General features: G+C 34.8%; 2 protein-coding genes across 3 annotated transcripts; one reads left to right on the plus strand and one right to left on the minus strand.

Annotated features, from left to right (window-relative positions):
* Window positions 1-12,414: 12,414 nt before the first annotated feature.
* Prp5 (pre-mRNA processing factor 5) lies at window positions 12,415-18,921 on the minus strand. The gene is made up of 5 exons (XM_075299149.1): window positions 18,794-18,921; window positions 16,524-16,790; window positions 15,367-16,453; window positions 13,868-14,868; window positions 12,415-13,636 (listed from the first exon to the last, which is right to left on the minus strand). Exons 1-5 carry the CDS (start codon window positions 18,814-18,816, stop codon window positions 12,592-12,594), a joined length of 3,423 nt encoding a protein of 1,140 aa, XP_075155264.1. The 5' UTR covers window positions 18,817-18,921; the 3' UTR covers window positions 12,415-12,591.
* Window positions 18,922-20,099: 1,178 nt separating this feature from the next.
* Hou (GID complex subunit 8 homolog protein Houki) lies at window positions 20,100-22,363 on the plus strand. Of its 2 annotated transcripts, none has more exons than XM_075300242.1 (4): window positions 20,100-20,414; window positions 21,061-21,283; window positions 21,785-21,956; window positions 22,016-22,363. In XM_075300242.1, the coding sequence occupies exons 1-4, from the start codon at window positions 20,297-20,299 to the stop codon at window positions 22,187-22,189; spliced, it is 687 nt and encodes a 228-aa protein (XP_075156357.1). In that variant the 5' UTR covers window positions 20,100-20,296; the 3' UTR covers window positions 22,190-22,363. The 2 variants fall into 2 exon arrangements, with proteins under 2 accessions (XP_075156357.1, XP_075156356.1); XM_075300241.1 differs by having other exon boundaries at window positions 20,102-20,414; window positions 21,058-21,283.
* Window positions 22,364-23,152: the final 789 nt, after the last annotated feature.

The raw sequence follows: 23,152 nt of genomic DNA on the forward strand, positions 1-23,152 counted from the left end.
AAAACCTAAAAAAATTTAAATTTTTACATGAAAAACTTCTTTTGGCCATATCTCCTAAACTAAGCGTTCTAGAGCGAAAAGGATGATAATTCGTGACCACCATCAAAAAATTGAAAAATCCACCCAAAACCTAAAAAAATTTAAATTTTTATATGAAAAACTTCTTTTGGCCATATCTCCTAAACTAAGCGTCCTAGAGCGAAAAGGACGATAATTCGTGACCACCATCAAAAAATTGAAAAATCCACCCAAAACCTGAAAAAGTTATTTTAGCCATATATCCTAAACTAAGCGTCCTAGAGCGAAAAGGACGATAATTCGTGACCACCCTCAAAAAATTGAAAAATCCACCCAAAACCTGAAAAAGTTCTTTTGGCCATATCTCCTAAAATAAGCGTCCTAGAGCGAAAAGGACGATAATTCGTGACCACCCTCAAAAAATTGAAAAATCCACCCAAAACCTAAAAAAATTCAAATTTTTATATGAAAAACTTCTTTTGGCCATATTTCCTTAAATATGCGTCCTAGAGCGAAAAGGACGATAATTCGAGATCACCCTCAAAAAATTGAAAAATCCACCCAAAACCTAAAAAAATTGAAATTTTTATATGAAAAACTTCTTTTGGCCATATCTCCTAAACTAAGCGTCCTAGAGCGAAAGGGACGATAATTCGTGACCACCCTCAAAAAATTGAAAAATCCACCCAAAACCTAAAAAAATTTAAATTTTTATATGAAAAACTTCTTTTGGCCATATCTCCTTAAATATGCGTCCTAGAGCGAAAAGGACGATAATTCGTGATCACTCTCAAAAAATTGAAAAATCCACCCAAAACCTAATAAAATTGAAATTTTTATATGAAAAACTTCTTTTGGCCATATCTCCGCGTCCTAGAGCAAAAAGGACGATAATTCGTGACCACCCTCAAAAAATTGAAAAATCCACCCAAAACCTAAAAAAATTGAAATTTTTATATGAAAAACTTCTTTTGGCCATATCTCCTTAAATATGCGTCCTAGAGCGAAAAGGACGATAATTCGTGATCACTCTCAAAAAATTGAAAAATCCACCCAAAACCTAAAAAAATTGAAATTTTTATATGAAAAACTTCTTTTGGCCATATCTCCTTAAATATGCGTCCTAGAGCGAAAAGGACGATAATTCGTGATCACTCTCAAAAAATTGAAAAATCCACCCAAAACCTAAAAAAATTGAAATTTTTATATGAAAAACTTCTTTTGGCCATATCTCCTTAAATATGCGTCCTAGAGCGAAAAGGACGATAATTCGTGATCACTCTCAAAAAATTGAAAAATCCACCCAAAACCTAAAAAAATTTAAATTTTTATATGAAAAACTTCTTTTGGCCTATCTCCTAAACTAAGCGTCCTAGAGCGAAAAGGACGATAATTCGTGATCACCCTCAAAAAATTGAAAAATCCACCCAAAACCTAAAAAAATTGGAATTTTTGTATGAAAAACTTCTTTTGGCCATATCTCCTAAACTAAGCGTCCTAGAGCGAAAAGGACGATTATTCGTGACCACCCTCAAAAAATTGAAAAATCCACCCAAAACCTAAAAAAATTTAAATTTTTACATGAAAAACTTCTTTTGGCCATATCTCCTAAACTAAGCGTCCTACAGCGAAAAGGACGATAATTCGTGACCACCCTCAAAAAATTGAAAAATCCACCTAAAACCTAAAAAAATTGAAATTTTTATATGAAAAACTTCTTTTGGCCATATCTCCTAAACTAAGCGTCCTAGAGCGAAAAGGACGATAATTCGTGACCACCCTCAAAAAATTGAAAAATCCACCCAAAACCTAAAAAAATTTAAATTTTTATATGAAAAACTTCTTTTGGCCATATCTCCTAAACTAAGCGTCCTAGAGCGAAAAGGACGATAATTCGTGACCACCCTCAAAAAATTGAAAATTCCACCCAAATCCTAAAAAAAATGAAATTTTTGTATGAAAAACGTCTTTTGGCCATATCTCCTAAACTAAGCGTCCTAGAGCGAAAAGGACGATAATTCGTGACCACCCAAAACCTAAAACAATTGAAATTTTTATACGAAAAACTTCTTTTGGCCATATCTCCTAAACTAAGCGTCCTAGAGCGAAAAGGACGATAATTCGTGATCACCATCAAAAAATTGAAAAATTCACCCAAATCCTAAAGAAATTGAAATTTTGATATGAAAAACTTCTTTTGGCTATATCTCCTAAACTAAGCGTCCTAGAGCGAAAAGGACGATAATTCGTGACCACCCTCAAAAAATTGAAAAATCCACCCAAAACCTAAAAAAATTGGCTATATCTCCTAAACTAAGCGTCCTAGAGCGAAAAGGACGATAATTCGTGACCACCCTCAAAAAATTGAAAAATCCACCCAAAACCTAAAAAAATTGAAATTTTTATATGAAAAACATCTTTTGGCCATATCTCCTAAACTAAGCGTCCTACAGCGAAAAGGACGATAATTCGTGACCAACCTTAAAAAATTGAAAAATCCACCCAAAACCTAAAAAAATGTAAATTTTTATATGAAAAACTTCTTTTGGCCATATCTCCTTAAATATGCGTCCTAGAGCGAAAAGGACGATAATTCGTGATCACACTCAAAAAATTGAAAAATCCACCCAAAACCTAAAACAATTGAAATTTTTATATGAAAAACTTCTTTTGGCCATATCTCCTAAACTAAGCGTTCTAGAGTGAAAAGGACGATAATTCGTGACCACCATCAAAAAATTGAAAAATCCATCCAAAAACTAAAAAAATTGAAATTTTTATATGAAAAATTTCTTTTGGCCATATCTCCTAAACTAAGCGTCCTAGAGCGAAAAGGACGATAATTCGTGACCACCATCAAAAAATTGAAAAATTCACCCAAATCCTAAAAAAATTGAAATTTTTATATGAAAAACTTCTTTTGGCCATATCTCCTTAAATATGCGTCCTAGAGCGAAAAGGACGATAATTCGTGATCACCCTCAAAAAATTGAAAAATCCAGCCAAAACCTAAAACAATTGAAATTTTTATATGAAAAACTTATTTTGGCCATATCTCCTAAACTAAGCGTTCTAGAGTGAAAAGGACGATAATTCGTGACCACCCTCAAAAAATTGAAAAATCCACCCAAAACCTAAAAAAATTTAAATTTTTATATAAAAAACTTCTGTTGGCCATCTCATTAAATATGCGTCCTAAAGCGAAAAGGACGATAATTCGTGACCACCCTCAAAAATTTGAAAAATCCACCCAAAACCTAAAAAAATTTAAAATTTTATATGAAAAACTTCTTTTGGCCATATCTCCTTAAATATGCGTCCTAGAGCGAAAAGGACGATAATTCGTGACCACCCTCAACAAATTCAAAAATCCACCCAAAACCTAAAAAAATTGAAATTTTTATATGAAAAACTTCCTTAAATATGCGTCCTTAAATATGCGTCCTAGAGCGAAAAGGACAATTCGTGACCACCCTCAAAAAATTGAAAAATCCACCCAAAACCTAACAAAATTGAAATTTTTATATGAAAAACTTCTTTTGGCCATATCTCCTAAACTAAGCGTCCTAGAGCGAAAAGGACGATAATTCGTGACCACCCTCAAAAAATAGAAAAATCCACCCAAAACCTAAAAAAATTTAAATTTTTATATGAAAAACTTCTTTTGGCCATATCTCCTAAACTAAGCGTCCTAGAGCGAAAAGGACGATAATTCGTGACCACCCTCGAAAAAAGTTGAAAAATCCACCCAAAACCTAAAAAAATTGAAATTTTTATATGAAAAACTTCTTTTGGCCATATCTCCTTAAATATGCGTCCTAGAGCGAAAAGGACGATAATTCGTGACCACCATCAAAAAATTGAAAAATCCACCCAAAACCTAAAAAAATTGCAATTTTTATATGAAAAACTTCTTTTGGCCATATCTCCTTAAATATGCGTCCCAGAGCGAAAAGGACGATAATTCGTGACCACCCTCACAAAATTGAAAAATCGACCCAAAACCTAAAAAAATTGAAATTTTTATATGAAAAACTTCTTTTGGCCACATCTCCTAAACTAAGCGTCCTAGAGCGAAAAGGACGATAATTCGTGTCCACCCTCAAAAAATTGAAAAATCCACCCAAAACCTAAAAAAATTGAAATTTTTATTGAAAAACTTCTTTTTGCCATATCTCCTTAAATATGCGTCCTAGAGCGAAAAGGACGATAATTCGTGACCACCCTCAAAATATTGAAAAATCCACCCACAACCTAAAAAAAATTAATTTTTTTTTAATGAAAAACTTCTTTTGGCCATATCTCCTTAAATATGCGTCCTAGAGCGAAAAGGACGATAATTCGTGACCACCCTCACAAATTTGAAAAATCCACCCAAAGCCTAAAAAAATTGACATTTTTATATGAAAAACTGCTTTTGGCCATATCTCCTTAAATATGCGTCCTAGAGCGAAAAGGACAATAATTCGTGACCACCCTCAAAAAATTGAAAAATCCACCCAAAACCTAAAAAAATTGAAATTTTTATATGAAAAACTTCTTTTGTCCATATCTCCTAAACTAAGCGTCCTAGAGCGAAAAGGACAATAATTCGTGACCACCATCAAAAAATTGAAAAATCCACCCAAATCCTAAAAAAAATGAAATTTTTATATGAAAAACTTCTTTTGGCCATATCTCCTTAAATATGCGTCCTAGAGCGAAAAGGACAATAATTTGTGACCACCATAAAAAAATTGAGAAATCGACCCAAAACCTAAAAAAATTTAAAATTTTATATGAAAAACTTCTTTTGGCCATATCTCCTTAAATATGCGTCCTAGAGCGAAAAGGACGATAATTCGTGACCAACCTCAAAAAATTGAAAAATCCATCCAAATCCTAAAAAAATTGAAATTTTTATATGAAAAACTTCTTTTGGCCATATTTCGTAAACTAAGCGTCCTAGAGCGAAAAGGACAATAATTCGTGACCACCATCAAAAAATTGAAAATACCACCCAAAGCCTAAAAAAATTTAAATTTTTATATGAAAAACTTCTTTTGGCCATATCTCCTTAAATATGCGTCCTAGAGCGAAAAGGACAATAATTTGTGACCACCATAAAAAAATTGAAAAATCGACCCAAAACCTAAAAAAATTTAAAATTTTATATGAAAAACTTCTATTGGCCATATCTCCTTAAATATGCGTCCTAGAGCGAAAAGGACGATAATTCGTGACCACCCTCAAAAATGTGAAAAATCCACCCAAAACCTAAAAAAATTTAAAATTTTATATGATAAACTTCTTTTGGCCATATCCCCTAAACTAAGCGTCCTAGAGCGAAAAGGACGATAATTCTTTACCACCCTCAAAAAATTGAAAAATCCACCCAAAACCTAAAAAAATTGAAATTTTTATATGAAAAGCTTCTTTTGGCCGTATCTCCTAAATTAAGCGTCCTAGAGCGAAAAGGACGATAATTTGTGACCACCATCAAAAAATTGAAAAATCCACCCAAATCCTAAAAAAATTGAAATTTTTATATGAAAAACTTCTTTTGGCCATATCTCCTAAACTAAGCGTCCTAGAGCGAAAAGGACGATAATTCGTGACCACCCTCAAAAAATTGAAAATTCCACCCAAATCCTAAAAAAAATGAAATTTTTGTATGAAAAACGTCTTTTGGCCATATCTCCTAAACTAAGCGTCCTAGAGCGAAAAGGACGATAATTCGTGACCACCCAAAACCTAAAACAATTGAAATTTTTATATGAAAAACTTCTTTTGGCTATATCTCCTAAACTAAGCGTCCTAGAGCGAAAAGGACGATAATTCGTGACCACCCTCAAAAAATTGAAAAATCCACCCAAAACCTAAAAAAATTGAAATTTTTATACGAAAAACTTCTTTTGGCCATATCTCCTAAACTAAGCGTCCTAGAGCGAAAAGGACGATAATTCGTGACCACCCTCAAAAAATTGAAAAATCCACCCAAAACCTAAAAAAATTGGCTATATCTCCTAAACTAAGCGTCCTAGAGCGAAAAGGACGATAATTCGTGACCACCCTCAAAAAATTGAAAAATCCACCCAAAACCTAAAAAAATTGAAATTTTTATATGAAAAACATCTTTTGGCCATATCTCCTAAACTAAGCGTCCTACAGCGAAAAGGACGATAATTCGTGACCAACCTCAAAAAATTGAAAAATCCACCCAAAACCTAAAAAAATGTAAATTTTTATATGAAAAACTTCTTTTGGCCATATCTCCTTAAATATGCGTCCTAGAGCGAAAAGGACGATAATTCGTGATCGCTCTCAAAAAATTGAAAAAATCTACCCAAAAAAAAAATGTTTATATGAAAAACTTCTTTTGGCCATATCTCCTAAATTAAGCGTCCTAGAGCGAAAAGGACGATAATTCGTGACCACCCTCAAAAAATTGAAAAATCTACCCAAAACCTAAAAAAAATTAAATTTTTATATGAAAAACTTATTTTGGCCATATCTCCTTAAATATGCGTCCTAGAGCGAAAAGGATTGAAAAATCCACCCAAAACCTAAAAAAATTGAAATTTTTATATGAAAAACTTCTTTTGGCCATATCTCCTAAACTAAGCGTCCTAGAGCGAAAAGGACGATAATTTGTGACCACCCTCAACAAATTCAAAAATCCACCCAAAACCTAAAAAAATTGAAATTTTTATATGAAAAACTTCTTTTGGCCATATATCCTTAAATATGCGTCCTAGAGCGAAAAGGACAATTCGTGACCACCCTCAAAAAATTGAAAAATCCACCCAAAACCTAACAAAATTGAAATTTTTATATGAAAAACTTCTTTTGGCCATATCTCCTAAACTAAGCGTCCTAGAGCGAAAAGGACGATAATTCGTGACCACCCTCAAAAATGTGAAAAATCCACCCAAAACCTAAAAAAATTTAAAATTTTATATGAAAAACTTCTTTTGGCCATATCTCCTTAAATATGCGTCCTAGAGCGAAAAGGACAATAATTTGTGACCACCATAAAAAAATTGAAAAATCGACCCAAAACCTAAAAAAATTTAAAATTTTATATGAAAAACTTCTATTGGCCATATCTCCTTAAATATGCGTCCTAGAGCGAAAAGGACGATAATTCGTGACCACCCTCAAAAATGTGAAAAATCCACCCAAAACCTAAAAAAATTTAAAATTTTATATGAAAAACTTCTTTTGGCCATATCCCCTAAACTAAGCGTCCTAGAGCGAAAAGGACGATAATTCTTTACCACCCTCAAAAAATTGAAAAATCCACCCAAAACCTAAAAAAATTGAAATTTTTATATGAAAAGCTTCTTTTGGCCGTATCTCCTAAATTAAGCGTCCTAGAGCGAAAAGGACGATAATTTGTGACCACCATCAAAAAATTGAAAAATCCACCCAAATCCTAAAAAAATTGAAATTTTTATATGAAAAACTTCTTTTGGCCATATCTCCTAAACTAAGCGTCCTAGAGCGAAAAGGACGATAATTCGTGACCACCCTCAAAAAATTGAAAATTCCACCCAAATCCTAAAAAAAATGAAATTTTTGTATGAAAAACGTCTTTTGGCCATATCTCCTAAACTAAGCGTCCTAGAGCGAAAAGGACGATAATTCGTGACCACCCAAAACCTAAAACAATTGAAATTTTTATATGAAAAACTTCTTTTGGCTATATCTCCTAAACTAAGCGTCCTAGAGCGAAAAGGACGATAATTCGTGACCACCCTCAAAAAATTGAAAAATCCACCCAAAACCTAAAAAAATTGAAATTTTTATACGAAAAACTTCTTTTGGCCATATCTCCTAAACTAAGCGTCCTAGAGCGAAAAGGACGATAATTCGTGACCACCCTCAAAAAATTGAAAAATCCACCCAAAACCTAAAAAAATTGGCTATATCTCCTAAACTAAGCGTCCTAGAGCGAAAAGGACGATAATTCGTGACCACCCTCAAAAAATTGAAAAATCCACCCAAAACCTAAAAAAATTGAAATTTTTATATGAAAAACATCTTTTGGCCATATCTCCTAAACTAAGCGTCCTACAGCGAAAAGGACGATAATTCGTGACCAACCTCAAAAAATTGAAAAATCCACCCAAAACCTAAAAAAATGTAAATTTTTATATGAAAAACTTCTTTTGGCCATATCTCCTTAAATATGCGTCCTAGAGCGAAAAGGACGATAATTCGTGATCGCTCTCAAAAAATTGAAAAAATCTACCCAAAAAAAAAATGTTTATATGAAAAACTTCTTTTGGCCATATCTCCTAAATTAAGCGTCCTAGAGCGAAAAGGACGATAATTCGTGACCACCCTCAAAAAATTGAAAAATCTACCCAAAACCTAAAAAAAATTAAATTTTTATATGAAAAACTTATTTTGGCCATATCTCCTTAAATATGCGTCCTAGAGCGAAAAGGATTGAAAAATCCACCCAAAACCTAAAAAAATTGAAATTTTTATATGAAAAACTTCTTTTGGCCATATCTCCTAAACTAAGCGTCCTAGAGCGAAAAGGACGATAATTTGTGACCACCCTCAACAAATTCAAAAATCCACCCAAAACCTAAAAAAATTGAAATTTTTATATGAAAAACTTCTTTTGGCCATATATCCTTAAATATGCGTCCTAGAGCGAAAAGGACAATTCGTGACCACCCTCAAAAAATTGAAAAATCCACCCAAAACCTAACAAAATTGAAATTTTTATATGAAAAACTTCTTTTGGCCATATCTCCTAAACTAAGCGTCCTAGAGCGAAAAGGACGATAATTCGTGACCACCCTCAAAAATGTGAAAAATCCACCCAAAACCTAAAAAAATTTAAAATTTTATATGAAAAACTTCTTTTGGCCATATCTCCTTAAATATGCGTCCTAGAGCGAAAAGGACAATAATTTGTGACCACCATAAAAAAATTGAAAAATCGACCCAAAACCTAAAAAAATTTAAAATTTTATATGAAAAACTTCTATTGGCCATATCTCCTTAAATATGCGTCCTAGAGCGAAAAGGACGATAATTCGTGACCACCCTCAAAAATGTGAAAAATCCACCCAAAACCTAAAAAAATTTAAAATTTTATATGAAAAACTTCTTTTGGCCATATCCCCTAAACTAAGCGTCCTAGAGCGAAAAGGACGATAATTCTTTACCACCCTCAAAAAATTGAAAAATCCACCCAAAACCTAAAAAAATTGAAATTTTTATATGAAAAGCTTCTTTTGGCCGTATCTCCTAAATTAAGCGTCCTAGAGCGAAAAGGACGATAATTTGTGACCACCATCAAAAAATTGAAAAATCCACCCAAATCCTAAAAAAATTGAAATTTTTATATGAAAAACTTCTTTTGGCCATATCTCCTAAACTAAGCGTCCTAGAGCGAAAAGGACGATAATTCGTGACCACCCTCAAAAAATTGAAAATTCCACCCAAATCCTAAAAAAAATGAAATTTTTGTATGAAAAACGTCTTTTGGCCATATCTCCTAAACTAAGCGTCCTAGAGCGAAAAGGACGATAATTCGTGACCACCCAAAACCTAAAACAATTGAAATTTTTATATGAAAAACTTCTTTTGGCTATATCTCCTAAACTAAGCGTCCTAGAGCGAAAAGGACGATAATTCGTGACCACCCTCAAAAAATTGAAAAATCCACCCAAAACCTAAAAAAATTGAAATTTTTATACGAAAAACTTCTTTTGGCCATATCTCCTAAACTAAGCGTCCTAGAGCGAAAAGGACGATAATTCGTGACCACCCTCAAAAAATTGAAAAATCCACCCAAAACCTAAAAAAATTGGCTATATCTCCTAAACTAAGCGTCCTAGAGCGAAAAGGACGATAATTCGTGACCACCCTCAAAAAATTGAAAAATCCACCCAAAACCTAAAAAAATTGAAATTTTTATATGAAAAACATCTTTTGGCCATATCTCCTAAACTAAGCGTCCTACAGCGAAAAGGACGATAATTCGTGACCAACCTCAAAAAATTGAAAAATCCACCCAAAACCTAAAAAAATGTAAATTTTTATATGAAAAACTTCTTTTGGCCATATCTCCTTAAATATGCGTCCTAGAGCGAAAAGGACGATAATTCGTGATCGCTCTCAAAAAATTGAAAAAATCTACCCAAAAAAAAAATGTTTATATGAAAAACTTCTTTTGGCCATATCTCCTAAATTAAGCGTCCTAGAGCGAAAAGGACGATAATTCGTGACCACCCTCAAAAAATTGAAAAATCTACCCAAAACCTAAAAAAAATTAAATTTTTATATGAAAAACTTATTTTGGCCATATCTCCTTAAATATGCGTCCTAGAGCGAAAAGGATTGAAAAATCCACCCAAAACCTAAAAAAATTGAAATTTTTATATGAAAAACTTCTTTTGGCCATATCTCCTAAACTAAGCGTCCTAGAGCGAAAAGGACGATAATTTGTGACCACCCTCAACAAATTCAAAAATCCACCCAAAACCTAAAAAAATTGAAATTTTTATATGAAAAACTTCTTTTGGCCATATATCCTTAAATATGCGTCCTAGAGCGAAAAGGACAATTCGTGACCACCCTCAAAAAATTGAAAAATCCACCCAAAACCTAACAAAATTGAAATTTTTATATGAAAAACTTCTTTTGGCCATATCTCCTAAACTAAGCGTCCTAGAGCGAAAAGGACGATAATTCGTGACCACCCTCAAAAATGTGAAAAATCCACCCAAAACCTAAAAAAATTTAAAATTTTATATGAAAAACTTCTTTTGGCCATATCTCCTTAAATATGCGTCCTAGAGCGAAAAGGACGATAATTCGTGACCACCCTCAAAAAATTGAAAAATCCACCCAAATCCTAAAAAATTGAAATTTTTATATGAAAAACTTCTTTTGGCCATATTTCGTAAACTAAGCGTCCTAGAGCGAAAAGGACAATAATTCGTGACCACCCTCAAAAAATTGAAAATACCACCCAAAGCCTAAAAAATTTAAATTTTTATATGAAAAACTTCTTTTGGCCATATCTCCTTAAATATGCGTCCTAGAGCGAAAAGGACGATAATTCGTGACCACCCTCAAAAAATTGAAAAATCCACCCAAAACCTAAAAAATTGAAATTTTTACATGAAAAACTTCTTTTGGCCATATCCCCTAAACTAAGCGTCCTAGAGCGAAAAGGACGATAATTCGTGACCACCCTCAAAAAATTGAAAAATCCACCCAAAACCTAAAAAAAAAAATGAAATTTTTATATGAAAAGCTTCTTTTGGCCGTATCTCCTAAATTAAGCGTCCTAGAGCGAAAAGGACAATAATTCGTGACCACCATCAAAAAATTGAAAAAGCCACCCAAATCCTAAAAAAATTGAAATTTTTATATGAAAAACATCCTTTGGCCATATCTCCTAAACTAAGCGTCCTACAGCGAAAAGGACGATAATTCGTGACCAACCTCAAAAAATTGGTCACGTCCTAGAGCGAAAAGGACGATAATTCGTGACCACCCTCAAAAATTGAAAAATTCACCCAAATCCTAAAAAAATTGAAATTTGTATATGAGAAACTTCTTTTGGCAGTACCTCCTAAACTAAGCGTCCTAGAGCGAAAAGGACGATAATTCGTGACCAACCTCAAAAAAGTGAAAAATCCACCCAAAACCTAAAAAAGTTGAAATTTTTATATGAAAAACTTCTTTTGGTCATATCTCCTTATATATGCGTCCTAGAGCGAAAAGGACGACGATAATTCGTGACCACCCTCAAAAAATTGAAAGATTTACCAAAACCAAAAAAAAAATTTAAATTTTTATATGAAAAATTTCTTTTGGCCATATCTCCTAAACTAAGCGTCCTAGAGCGAAAAGGACTTTAATTCGTGACAAAAAAAATGAAAAAATCCATCCAAATGCTAGCGAGCCACCGTGGTGCAATGGTTAGCATGCCCGCCTTGCATACACAAGGTCGTTGGTTCGATTCCTGCTTCGACCAAAACACCAAAAAGCTTTTCAGCGGTGGATTATCCCACCTCAGTAATGCTGGTGACATTTCTGAGGGTTTCAAAGCTTCTCTAAGTGGTTTCACTGCAATGTGGAACGCCGTTCGGACTCGGCTATAAAAAGGAGGTCCCTTGCCATTGAGCTTAACATGGAATCGGGCAGCACTCAGTGATAAGAAGAAGAAGTTCACCAATGTGGTATCACAATGGACTGAATAGTCTAAGTGAGCCCGATACATCGGGCTGCCACCTAACCTAACCAAATGCTAAAAAAATTTAAATTTTTATATGAAAAACTTCTTTTGTATATATGAGCCCAAAAAATAACGGATTACACAAAGCCAATCTAACCAACTTACCGTTTATACAAAGTAAAAATTGTCCCTAACTGCAATTTTAAATTTTATGTGTTTTGTTGTTAATTTTTATTTCGGTAATTCATTACAAATATGTGTCATTTTCTCTGTGTGAAATCGTTTCGATTGGATTTTATTACATTGCTATAACTTACGTAGGTCGTGAATCGGGCGCTTAAAAACGAATTTTCATATTTATTTAGGATGTTATCAAATTAAAGAACCTTGTATCTGCCCTTATTGAAAACATGATGCGCCGAACTAAGTTTCAAGAGTTCTTCTTTTATTAGGCGGGTTATTTCACGTTTAGCCTTCTGTACAGCTAACTCACTGCAACTCTCAATAGCCAAGTAGAGTTTACGTTCACCTTCTGGTGGATTTTTACCATTAGGAACATATGTTCCTCGAACGGTAAGACCTGCCTCGGAATATTCGGATATTTGAGCCAGAGCTTCCTTGGATGTCACCTTCCAACGGGCCTGTTGTGGAAAATCGTTGATTTCCAACTCTTCTTCATATTTTGTGAAAGAATTCGCCTGATTCGGCAAAAGACCAGATACGGAACTATCTTCATCATCTTTAGGCTGATAGTTAAGTTTATTGTTCAATTTGGCAGCCAATTGTTCTACTACGGAACGGGCAGTAATCATTGGCTGGGTTGCACTTGAGCCCTTAAGTATGGCTTCGGCTGCCACTTGCGTGGAAACCTTACCATCGGCACCCAAATTCTTATTGGTGCTTATCTTTGATGCCAGCCGTTTGGCCAACTCAAGTTTGTCGGAACCGACAGACGTAGCAGTTGCTACTTGATTTCCACCAGCAATGACTGTACTGCCTGCCGCAGGAGTATTGGCTACCAATGTGACAGCTGGTGTGGGAACCGATGTATCCTTTACAGTTCTCTTTGCGGCAAACAATTGTTCAATTTGCTGATCGATATCTTGCTCAATGTCTTCTTCATCATCCGAATCCGCTAGGCCCAATGCTGCTTTTTGAAGTTTCTTACTTTCCTTGGCTGCATTGGCTTCTTGTTCGTCAAACTTGAAACCTTTGCCACTGAAACCTCCGCCTGTATGTACTTTCTTTCCTTCGGCTTCTTGACCCGCTTTATAATCATTCCATAGTTTTTGTAAATCCTCTGGAACTGGGCATTCCGACAGTTCCAATGCTCTTATAATGTCACCGGCATAACGTCCTTGCTCCGGCGTCAAGAAAGTCCAAGCACTACCTTTTTTTCCTGCTCTACCCGTACGACCGCATCTGTAAAATTTAATTAATTTCCATTGTAATTAGAATTGGCGCAAGATGCGGAATGCCAAATTTGTAAAGCCATGTTCTGGTTTACGAAACACGTTGATATATTGTCCATCAAAAAAGCGTCTTACAATCTTGCTACACTTAGTAATTTGAATTACATTGAAGAGATGTAATTATGCCTATTGTGAATTCGTAAACCAAAACAGACGTATACACTAAGGCCAATATCTTTACCTGTGAACATAGTCTTCATAGTGATTGGTCACATCGTAATTTACAACAAGGATCAAGTCTTTGACATCTAACCCTCGAGCTGCCACTGATGTAGCGATTAAAAGTCTAACTTTGCCAGATTTAAAATCTAATATGGTAGAATCTCGATCGAACTGATCGATGCCACCATGCAAACTCATGCAAGGATATGAGGCCTTCATTAGGTCTTTCAGGAGAATATCAGCATTCTCTTGTTTGTCAACAAACACTATAATGCTACCCTTTTCCTGATATATGCCCAGGAGTTCCAACAGCTTAAAGAATTTGGCTTCATCTTCCATAATAGCAACATGTTGTTCGACATCCTTGCAAACTATGGATCGTCCTCCCACAATAACTTCAATTGGCTTTTTAAGTATGCGGCGAGCCAGAGCCTCCATTTGTCTTGGGAAAGTTGCACTAAACATTACTGTCTGACGATCAGGCCTAACATTATCAACGATACGCATTACCTGTGGTTCAAAACCCATGTCAAACATGCGATCAGCTTCATCTAAAACAATATAGGTAACTCGTCGTAGATTAGTGACTCGTCCAGAGTTTGCCGCCAACATATCGATCATACGTCCTGGTGTGCAAACTATGATTTCCGCTCCACGCTTCAATTCTGCTATCTGCTCAGATATTCCAGTGCCACCGTACACACAAACAACGCGAACATTCAAACTCTTTGAAAATTTGCGTATATCTTTGCCAATTTGCATGCATAATTCTCGTGTGGGAGCCATAATAACGGAAATGGGTCCATCACCATCTTCCAGGTGGGGTTGATCCAGAATATGCCTAAACATAGGTAAAATAAATGCTAGCGTTTTGCCACTTCCTGTTTTCGCAATACCTATTAAGTCTCGTCCAGACATTATGGCCGGAATCGCTTGGCACTGAATGGGTGTTGGCTTTTCGAAGCCTAATTTCCTTAGAATATCCATTTCCTTTTTGCTGACGCCACATTGAGCCCAAGTCTACAAAAATATAAATGATGTAAATTCGGTTGTATTAACACAACCGTTCGTATACATAAAAAATAATTCTTGAATTCAATCATATTCAATTTAGAATTTAATTAATTCAACACATTTTTTAATTAAAACAAAAATCAATCACAAAAATTAATAGTAACAATTAATTTTTTAATTGACTTTGGTGATTGATGCTCTCATTTCTGTGATTGAAGAAATTTGAATTAAAAATTAATTGTTCCAATTAATTTTTAATTGTATCAATCACCAAAGTCAATTAAAAAATTAATTGATACTATTAATTTTTGTGGTTGATTTTTGTTTTAATAAAAAAATTGTTAAATGAATTGAATATATTTGAAAATTCAATTAAAATTCTAATTGGAAATATTTAGGATAACATTTTTTCTGTGTATGCATGATTTGATTTTGATTTTTCCCATTTCAACATTCCAGCAATTACCATTTTTCTCATTTCTAAACATGGAAATAGATACGCACCTTAATGGGCTTAGGACAACCCTTGCCTTTAACCTGTATACCTTCCAATTCTGTTCGATATTTTTCAACCTCCTGTTGTGTCATACGAACTAATTCGGGTACCTCGACATAAAAGTTCTTACGGAACGGTGCATATTCTACGCCAGAATGATCAATTTTAGCCAATTCCTTACGATGTTTATTGGCCAAACTAGCGGCTGTGTCTTTTATATCCTCCAGTTCCTCTTCGCTAGAGTATTCTAAGCTGTCCATGTTTTGCTCAATAAGCTCTCCTTTGTCTTTGTTAACTGTGGTTTTCTTTTTTGCACCCGTTAGGATTACCACTCCTTGTTGTTTCTTGGGCTGTGTGATAATGTGATTGATTTGCCTCACCTCCTTGGCAACTTCCTGCATGTATGCATCTAAGGGATCAATTTCGTCGTCATCTTCCGCAGCAGCTGCTGCTGCAGCAGCAGCTTTGTTGGCAATAATAACTTCATTTTTTGCATCCTCTTCTTCCTGTTGGAGTTTCTTCAACTGTTCTCCCTTAAGCTCTTCCTCTTCGCGTAGGGCTTCAATTTTAGCCTTGGCTGCACTTACAATGCTTTTAGATGATTTCAAGCGATCGACTTTTTCATCGTCTTCATCATCCCTTGGCTTTTTAATTCTATGGAATTTGGATGGAGGTGAATCTGGCTCTTTGCTAAGATCTACTGTAATTGAATTGTCCTCCTCTTCGGATTCATCTTCCAAGCTCCACTTCTTTGCCGTTGTCGTTGTGGATGGTGGTAAAAGGGCTTTTATATCCTTTTTGTTGGCCTCCTCTTTGAGTTTTCTTTCAGCTCGCCACCGTTCTATGCGTTCTCTACGTTTTATCATTTCCAGTTCGAGACGACGTTGCTCTTCCTCTTTGTCGATTTCTTCCTCTTCTTGCGATGAGCTACTAGAATCGGCATTTATGACAATGGGTGCCGGTGATTTTGTATGAGTTTGTGCATTTTCTCGTTCACGTTGTCTATCGATTTCTCTTTGTCGTTCCCGCTCACGTTCTCGATCCTTTTCACGTTCTTTCTCCTTTTCCCTTTCACGCTCCCTATCCATATGCCTTCTATAAATATTTAATATAGAATTTTATTTAAAAACAAAACAAAAAAGGAATACCACAAAAACAAACATACTCTTTTTCACGATCATAATCTTTGAACTTCGATTGTGAGGGCGATGGTCTTCTACGTTTCTCATCTCGCCTACGATCAAAATCGCGGGGGTCGCGTTCATTACGATCCCGTTTTCTTTCATCACGTTTTCCATTACGAGATGATCTATCCTTTGGTGTCCGAGATCTGCTACGGGAATAACGCCGCTTCCTTTCTCGGTCTCTCTCTCGTTCTCGTTCATAATCACGATCTCGATCACGTTCATTTCTGTCGCGATCACGATCTCTTCTGTAAGGAAAAAATAAAAACAGTTTAGACACATAAGGAGATGTTACATGGATAGCAAGTAAGACAAAAGCTAAAATCCAATAGAGGGAGCCACCGTGGTGCAATGGTTAGCATGTCCGCCTTGCATACACAAGCTCGTGGGTTCGATTCCTGCTTCGACCGAACACCAAAAATTTTTCAGCGGAGGATTATCCCACCTCAGTTGGTGGCATTTCTGAGGGTTTCAAAGCTTCTCTAAGTGGTTTCACTGCAATGTGGAACGCCGTTCGGACTCGGCTATAAAAAGGAAGTCCCTTGTCATTGAGCTTAACATAGAATCGTGGTATCACAATGGACTGAATAGTCTAAGTGAGTCTGATACATCGGGCTGCCACCTAACCTAAAGTCCAATGGAGCCAGCTGTATGATATTATAAACTGTGAAATGATATTATAATCTGTGAAAATCGGAGCTATAACAGTGAAACCTCTCAAACTAGGACACTCTGAAAAGCGAACTCCTCACAAAAGGGGACAATTTTAATGGGACGATTGTTATGTTATTACATTAAAATTAACCTCTAATAAGTGAACTCCTCTTAAATGATAAGGTAATATGGTCAGATCGGACCTCTAAAAAGCGGACACCTCTCAAAAGCGGACAATTTTTGGGGGGAGTATTGATATCTTATCACATTAAAATTAACCTCTCATAACTGGTAACCTTCCCCATGTGGACAAAATTCAGGCGACCGTGGGTGTCTACTTCTGAGAGGTTCCACTGTATATCCTAAATTTTATCCGATTTTTGTTAAACGCTATTGAGTTCGTATGTGCTAAATCTCATTAGAATTGTCATGCCCAACCTAAAAAAATGAATGCCTGGACATAAGAATGAATACATAGAGAAAAATTTGCACAAAAAAAAACTACAGGCGGTTAAAACTGTTACAGATTTTAGGATATTCGTCTATTATGCGAAAATTTCCCAACTTTACTATATTGGTAAAATATCTTAATATTTGTCCTCGGCCAATCTAAACAGGATACAAATTGTTGAGTCTTTTCTTGTGTCTACTATATATAGTTACCCTACTATGTATAGTTACCCTACAGGAAATTGGTGAAAATTGCAACTAAGGGTCCCATCACAGAACTGGTACCAAAACTCCCGTTTGTAGCACTATTTAAATTTTCATATAATGAAGCAGATTCCTATAAATTTGTCCCAGACTGGTTCATGAGGATCCGTATACGAGATAGTTCTACTAATTTGTCTTGGAACATGTCCTTTGGAATGTATCCAAGCCGTGTCCTAAAGTGTATATTTACCCCGTCAATGACAAACACACGTTAAAGTGAGCTATCCCTTCTATACGTTTTGACAAGAACTAGGACTGGTCTATAAACACCAGGGGCTAGTTCTGTGCCTGTGTTGGGTTTGATCCATTTCCCGTTGGATACTATCTGGAACTATGATACTACCGACATTCTGATCATCTCTAGTCTAAGCAACGCAATCTTCGTGAAAAACGAAAGTCGACCTCAAAGACTGCTAATTCAGGTCAAAATCTCATAGAAATATGAGATGCCGGTCTGTTGCATCTCCACCGGATATCATGGAAAGCGAATATCATCTCCTTACCATTTAAAGCAACAATGTTCTATTTCTAACCCAATGAGAAGGGAACCCATTTTATAATCGGTTCTAAACGGAAACAATGACTTTTGGTCTCTTCCAAAAAATGTTTGGTTCTCCTTTGCTGATGTCCTATTCTCTTAGAAATGCACATAGCGAGCCATATCGCATAACCCCAACTTACAATGCTACATAAATGAAAACAGATATTGATCTTCGGAATTATTAAGTATATTCCAATATAGAACTCCAAGCATTGTGTTTGTTTAAAAAAAAGGAAATTTGCAAAAATGGGTAATTGGTGTGCACAACACATTTGTGGTCAATTTTCTCCAGCGTTGGTATGGTAAGCATAACGTATAAACGATGTACAATATTATTCTTACCCAGAAGAGTTATTCTTGGACATCACTGGCAACTCTTAAAAATTCTTAATTTATAAAAAATATTTATTAATTCTCGAATAGCGAAATGAAAAAATGCCGGACCAAGCAAAACAAGACTGACATTTGTGAAAGAATGTGTTCAATAATTATTGCAACAGCTGTTCAAACGTCAACTTAATAAGGCGGCATGGTACTGCTAGCATAAGTAGTTTCGTTATTAGGTCTGTTTGCTTATGCGCTTTACAGTCTATCAGTTATTCCGGACGACAGTGCTCGTGTCGAACATATCACATATATTGTGCACAATATAAGTTAAGTCCGAAGGCTTAATCGATACTGCTGCATGTTTATGGGATCGATAACAGATTTATCGATTATTTAGCAACCGCCGACAAGTCGTATCGATCCGACACACTGTAAGATAAATTACAAACACCGACATTCCGTCCGGAATAACTGATAGTCTGTAAAGCGCATTATGCCATGTTGCCACCGACTTACATTTACTCGAAATTCTCATATATGCAACGTATGTCCAAATAATTACCACGAGCGCAAAGGGGGGAAATTTATGTTATTTTCACATGTCCATGTTCTTAAAAGCCTTTGTTTATTCCTTTTTTTCTATGAAACTTATTTTAATATTTTGACATATATTTTGAATAGAGTATGTTATTCGGGGTATATTCAAAATTAGGTGGGTTCACATTCTAAAATTGACGTGTTTTGGAGGAAAACTTGTGTTTTGAACTTGTTTTTTAGGGAAAACATTTCAAAACCCAAAACATGCTTGGTGAGAACCAAGCATGTTTTGGGGTTACTTTTGCAAGAGAAATTATCCAGCACCCTGCCAATATTATTTTAATTTGACGATACTTCTGAGAATCCCCATAATGTCGAAAACGATATCTAAAACTCGTCGGAAAAGCCCCGTCACTATTGAGAAATGGCGCAAAGCCAAGTTACTACCCTGCCAGCATTTCAAAGTTCCATTTCATCCTCATCACTACCACAGACTCGTAAGTGACACTGGAACAATCGCCAACTGTGTTTTCGACGTGGTGGGGATTCTCAAATTCAAAAAATGTTGGCAGGAAAGTGCCTTTTTTCATCTACACTTTGTGGTACATTTCCCCATCACAGTTGGCGGTTGTTGTAGTGTCACTTACTTATCGAACTTTGAAATGCTGGCAGGGTGTTAGCGATGCGAATAAACTTTAAAATTCTGACAGGTATTTTTATTTCTCAGTGTTACTCTGTAGTTTTTCGATAACTCACTTATCGAAAGTTAGCGACGTTGGTAAGGTTTTTTCTTTTGTTTTCGAAGCAATTTGGGCTTCGACTAATTTTTTTGCTTGTAATCAAACTAAATTTTTGCTTGTAATCAACAGATTACAGGGAATTTGAAAAACGAACGGAGCAAGGACTTCAGCACAATATTATTTTCTTTATACGCGTATTAATAACGGCTTCAAAATTGGCAAAATAAGGAAAAACAGGAAAATGAGCTACAATGACAAGAATGATGGATGGACAAAGGAAGAATGGAATGCAAGAATGGAGCAGTTTCCATTCAAGAAATCTGACATGAATCGTTTAATAATGAATTACTTAGTAACAGGTTAGTGTTTATCCATCTGAATAATTTGGGAGTCATTGCATTTTATGGACCCTCAACAAATTGCTTCAGTTTGACGACGTATGTTATGTAGCTTTGTGATTCGAACAAGGTAAAGTGTTTGCCCTCCAAGGGTCAATAAAATTTTGTTATATCAATATTATTATATTGCCTAATCCTAACGATTTTGGTATAATTTTAAAGCAATGTAGACTTACCAACATAAAATATTCTATAGGTATTTTATAAAGTTAAGGAGATATAGCAAAAAAAAAAGAAAATTGTTACCCTAGTTTTTTTAAAATCTTGGTTGTACCTCGAATATCCTTCGATTTTATCTTAAACTTGTTCACCCATTCTTTTCACTTGGTGTATGAAGATCCATGTTTATACCTCAATCGAAAGACCAGCCTTTTATATTAAAGGTGTTTTGGACAATAAGTGAAGGAAAAATATGAAGTTTTTATTGGGCCTTTGGAAGGCTATATCTCAAACCCATGTCATTTCCGCGACAAAAATATCACCTTGTTAGAATTAGTTCACGGAGCTACATAACATACAAAAAATTCCAGCAATTCGGTGAAAGGCCCATAAACAGCAGTTTAGTCATAATTTATTTAATGAAATTGCACTTAAACTTTAATAGAAGGTTTCAAGGAGGCAGCAGAAAAGTTTCAATTAGAGGCTGGTCTATTGGAACCGTCAGTGGAACTAAATTCTCTGGACGATCGCATTTTAATACGTGAAGCTGTTCAAAATGGTCGTATTCAAGAAGCGACGCAGTTGGTTAATCAGCTTCATCCTGAACTTCTAGATGGTGATCGCCACCTTTTTTTCCACCTGCAACAACTGCAGTTAATTGAGCTTATAAGGTATGTTTCTATAAATTACAATGTGTGAGTAAGCATTGGGAATTGTGGTGTGCACGATTTAAATGGGGAATTTAATGTATTTCTGCCATTAATATTAAAACATAAACATAATATTAAATATATAAATATAAACATTAATATTAAAAGAATAAACATTAATATTAAAAGAATTTTACTAAAAGCAGTTAACAATATTACAAACTTAATTATCAATTAAGGCTATGATGATATTCAAAAATAATTTTATTTATATTTATATTAGTACAATAACGATTTTTTTATACACTTACTATTTCTTTATACGCCACTCTCTTATCAATCAAATCTATTTCCATCGCACTAACAAGATGCATTTTAATAACTAAAAGCATAAGATGTATAAAGTACACGCTCAATAAAATTTCTATAGACTTTTCTTCTATAGACATTTTCTCATGAGTTGCAGACCAATATCAAATTTTCCATATGCCTATAAATGTTTACAATTGATTTTTAATATAGAGTTGGCAAAATAGAGGAAGCATTGTCATTTGCACAAAGTCGCTTGTCCGAAGCTGGAGAGGATATACCAGAAGTTTTATGTGAACTAGAACGAACATTGGCCCTTTTGGCTTTTGAAAAGCCCCAAGACAGTCCATTTTCATATCTTTTGGAACAGTCCCATAGGCAAAAGGTAAATTCAAATAATAAGAAATTTATTTATATAATAAAAATTATGTTTATTGCTTTCAGATTGCTAGTGAGTTAAATGCTGCAATATTGAAGAGCGAGCATAGCGCTGATTCGACCCCTAAAATAATGTTTTTGCTAAAACTTATAATGTGGGCCCAGTCCAAATTGGATGCCCGTGAAGTCAATTATCCAAAGATGAAAGACCTCGAAAATGCCCTAATTGAACCCAAGTGATAATGGTAGAATTCATTCAATGTAGTTTTATTATTGGCGATAGAAGAACTGCAGATCGGATAGAAAACCCATTTATTTATCTTAACAGAATTCATTTATATTAACCCAATTATTAGATTTTAATGTTTAAAATATATATGTAGGTATAATAAAAAAACATCATTGTAATATTTATTGCTGTTCTATGATTGCTTACATTATATCAAGATTGTGATCTACGGCAAAACAACAGAATTGTTATTGAAGAAATGTATTTTCCAAGAAAAATCATTCCAGTTTGATCTGGTATTCAAATTTTCAACAAACTAATCTAATCGTAAAGATCAAAAACACCCTTCGTTAACTTTACCATCCCATTTCAATAGCCAGACACAAAAAAGAAAAGCCGCCGATTGGGAAATCAAATCGAGTATGGAATTCGTCCATACCAAGTCTAGTAAGAATAAAATGAATCAAATCACTTCGCCGCACAATCCGCCCCCAAACTGTACAAAAAAACACCATTACGGATCTCTGATGATCTAGCTGAAGTCACACTTCCTCATTAAGAAATCATAAAATGGACATGAGGATCCTACCAAGTTCATTTCCAACACTATAGCTATAACGTATATAACACTCTTCTTTCCACATATATAGTGATCTACAGCAGTGGAAATACTTAAATATCTGATCTTCCTTAAAACTAGCGGCGTGATTTTAGTTTCTGCAGTTCCTATTTTTATTTAATATCTCATTTTACTTTGGACAGCTGTTTGATACCATCAGAGAGGATACTCTGAGAAAAGGCTAGAGAGGAAATAAATGTTAAAACTACGAATCCATTTTATAGTATTTGATAGAGTCAATGATGAATGGTTAACATTATAGAAAGGTAACGATGTAAACAAAATAGTTTCTCTAATGGAATGGAACGAAAAAGATCGATGCCTTTGGTTAACAAATGCTTTAATATCCTTCTTT

Source organism: Haematobia irritans, chromosome 3 (assembly GCF_050003625.1).
Source record: "Haematobia irritans isolate KBUSLIRL chromosome 3, ASM5000362v1, whole genome shotgun sequence".
In the NCBI taxonomy this organism is placed as follows: domain Eukaryota; kingdom Metazoa; phylum Arthropoda; class Insecta; order Diptera; family Muscidae; genus Haematobia; species Haematobia irritans.

Excerpts from the sequence above, each read along its gene's own strand:
- Hou (XM_075300241.1), top strand. The coding sequence starts at position 20,297 with ATGAGCTACAATGACAAGAATGATGGATGGACAAAGGAAGAATGGAAT. Across the intron at positions 21,284-21,784 it reads CAGTTAATTGAGCTTATAAG|AGTTGGCAAAATAGAGGAAG; the intron begins GTATGTTTCTAT and ends TTTTTAATATAG. Across the intron at positions 21,957-22,015 it reads AACAGTCCCATAGGCAAAAG|ATTGCTAGTGAGTTAAATGC; the intron begins GTAAATTCAAAT and ends TATTGCTTTCAG.
- Prp5 (XM_075299149.1), bottom strand. The coding sequence starts at position 18,816 with ATGTCCAAGAATAACTCTTCTGG. Across the intron at positions 16,791-18,793 it reads TCCAAGAATAACTCTTCTGG|AAGAGATCGTGATCGCGACA; the intron begins GTAAGAATAATA and ends TTTTCCTTACAG. Across the intron at positions 13,637-13,867 it reads TATGAAGACTATGTTCACAG|ATGCGGTCGTACGGGTAGAG; the intron begins GTAAAGATATTG and ends TAAATTTTACAG.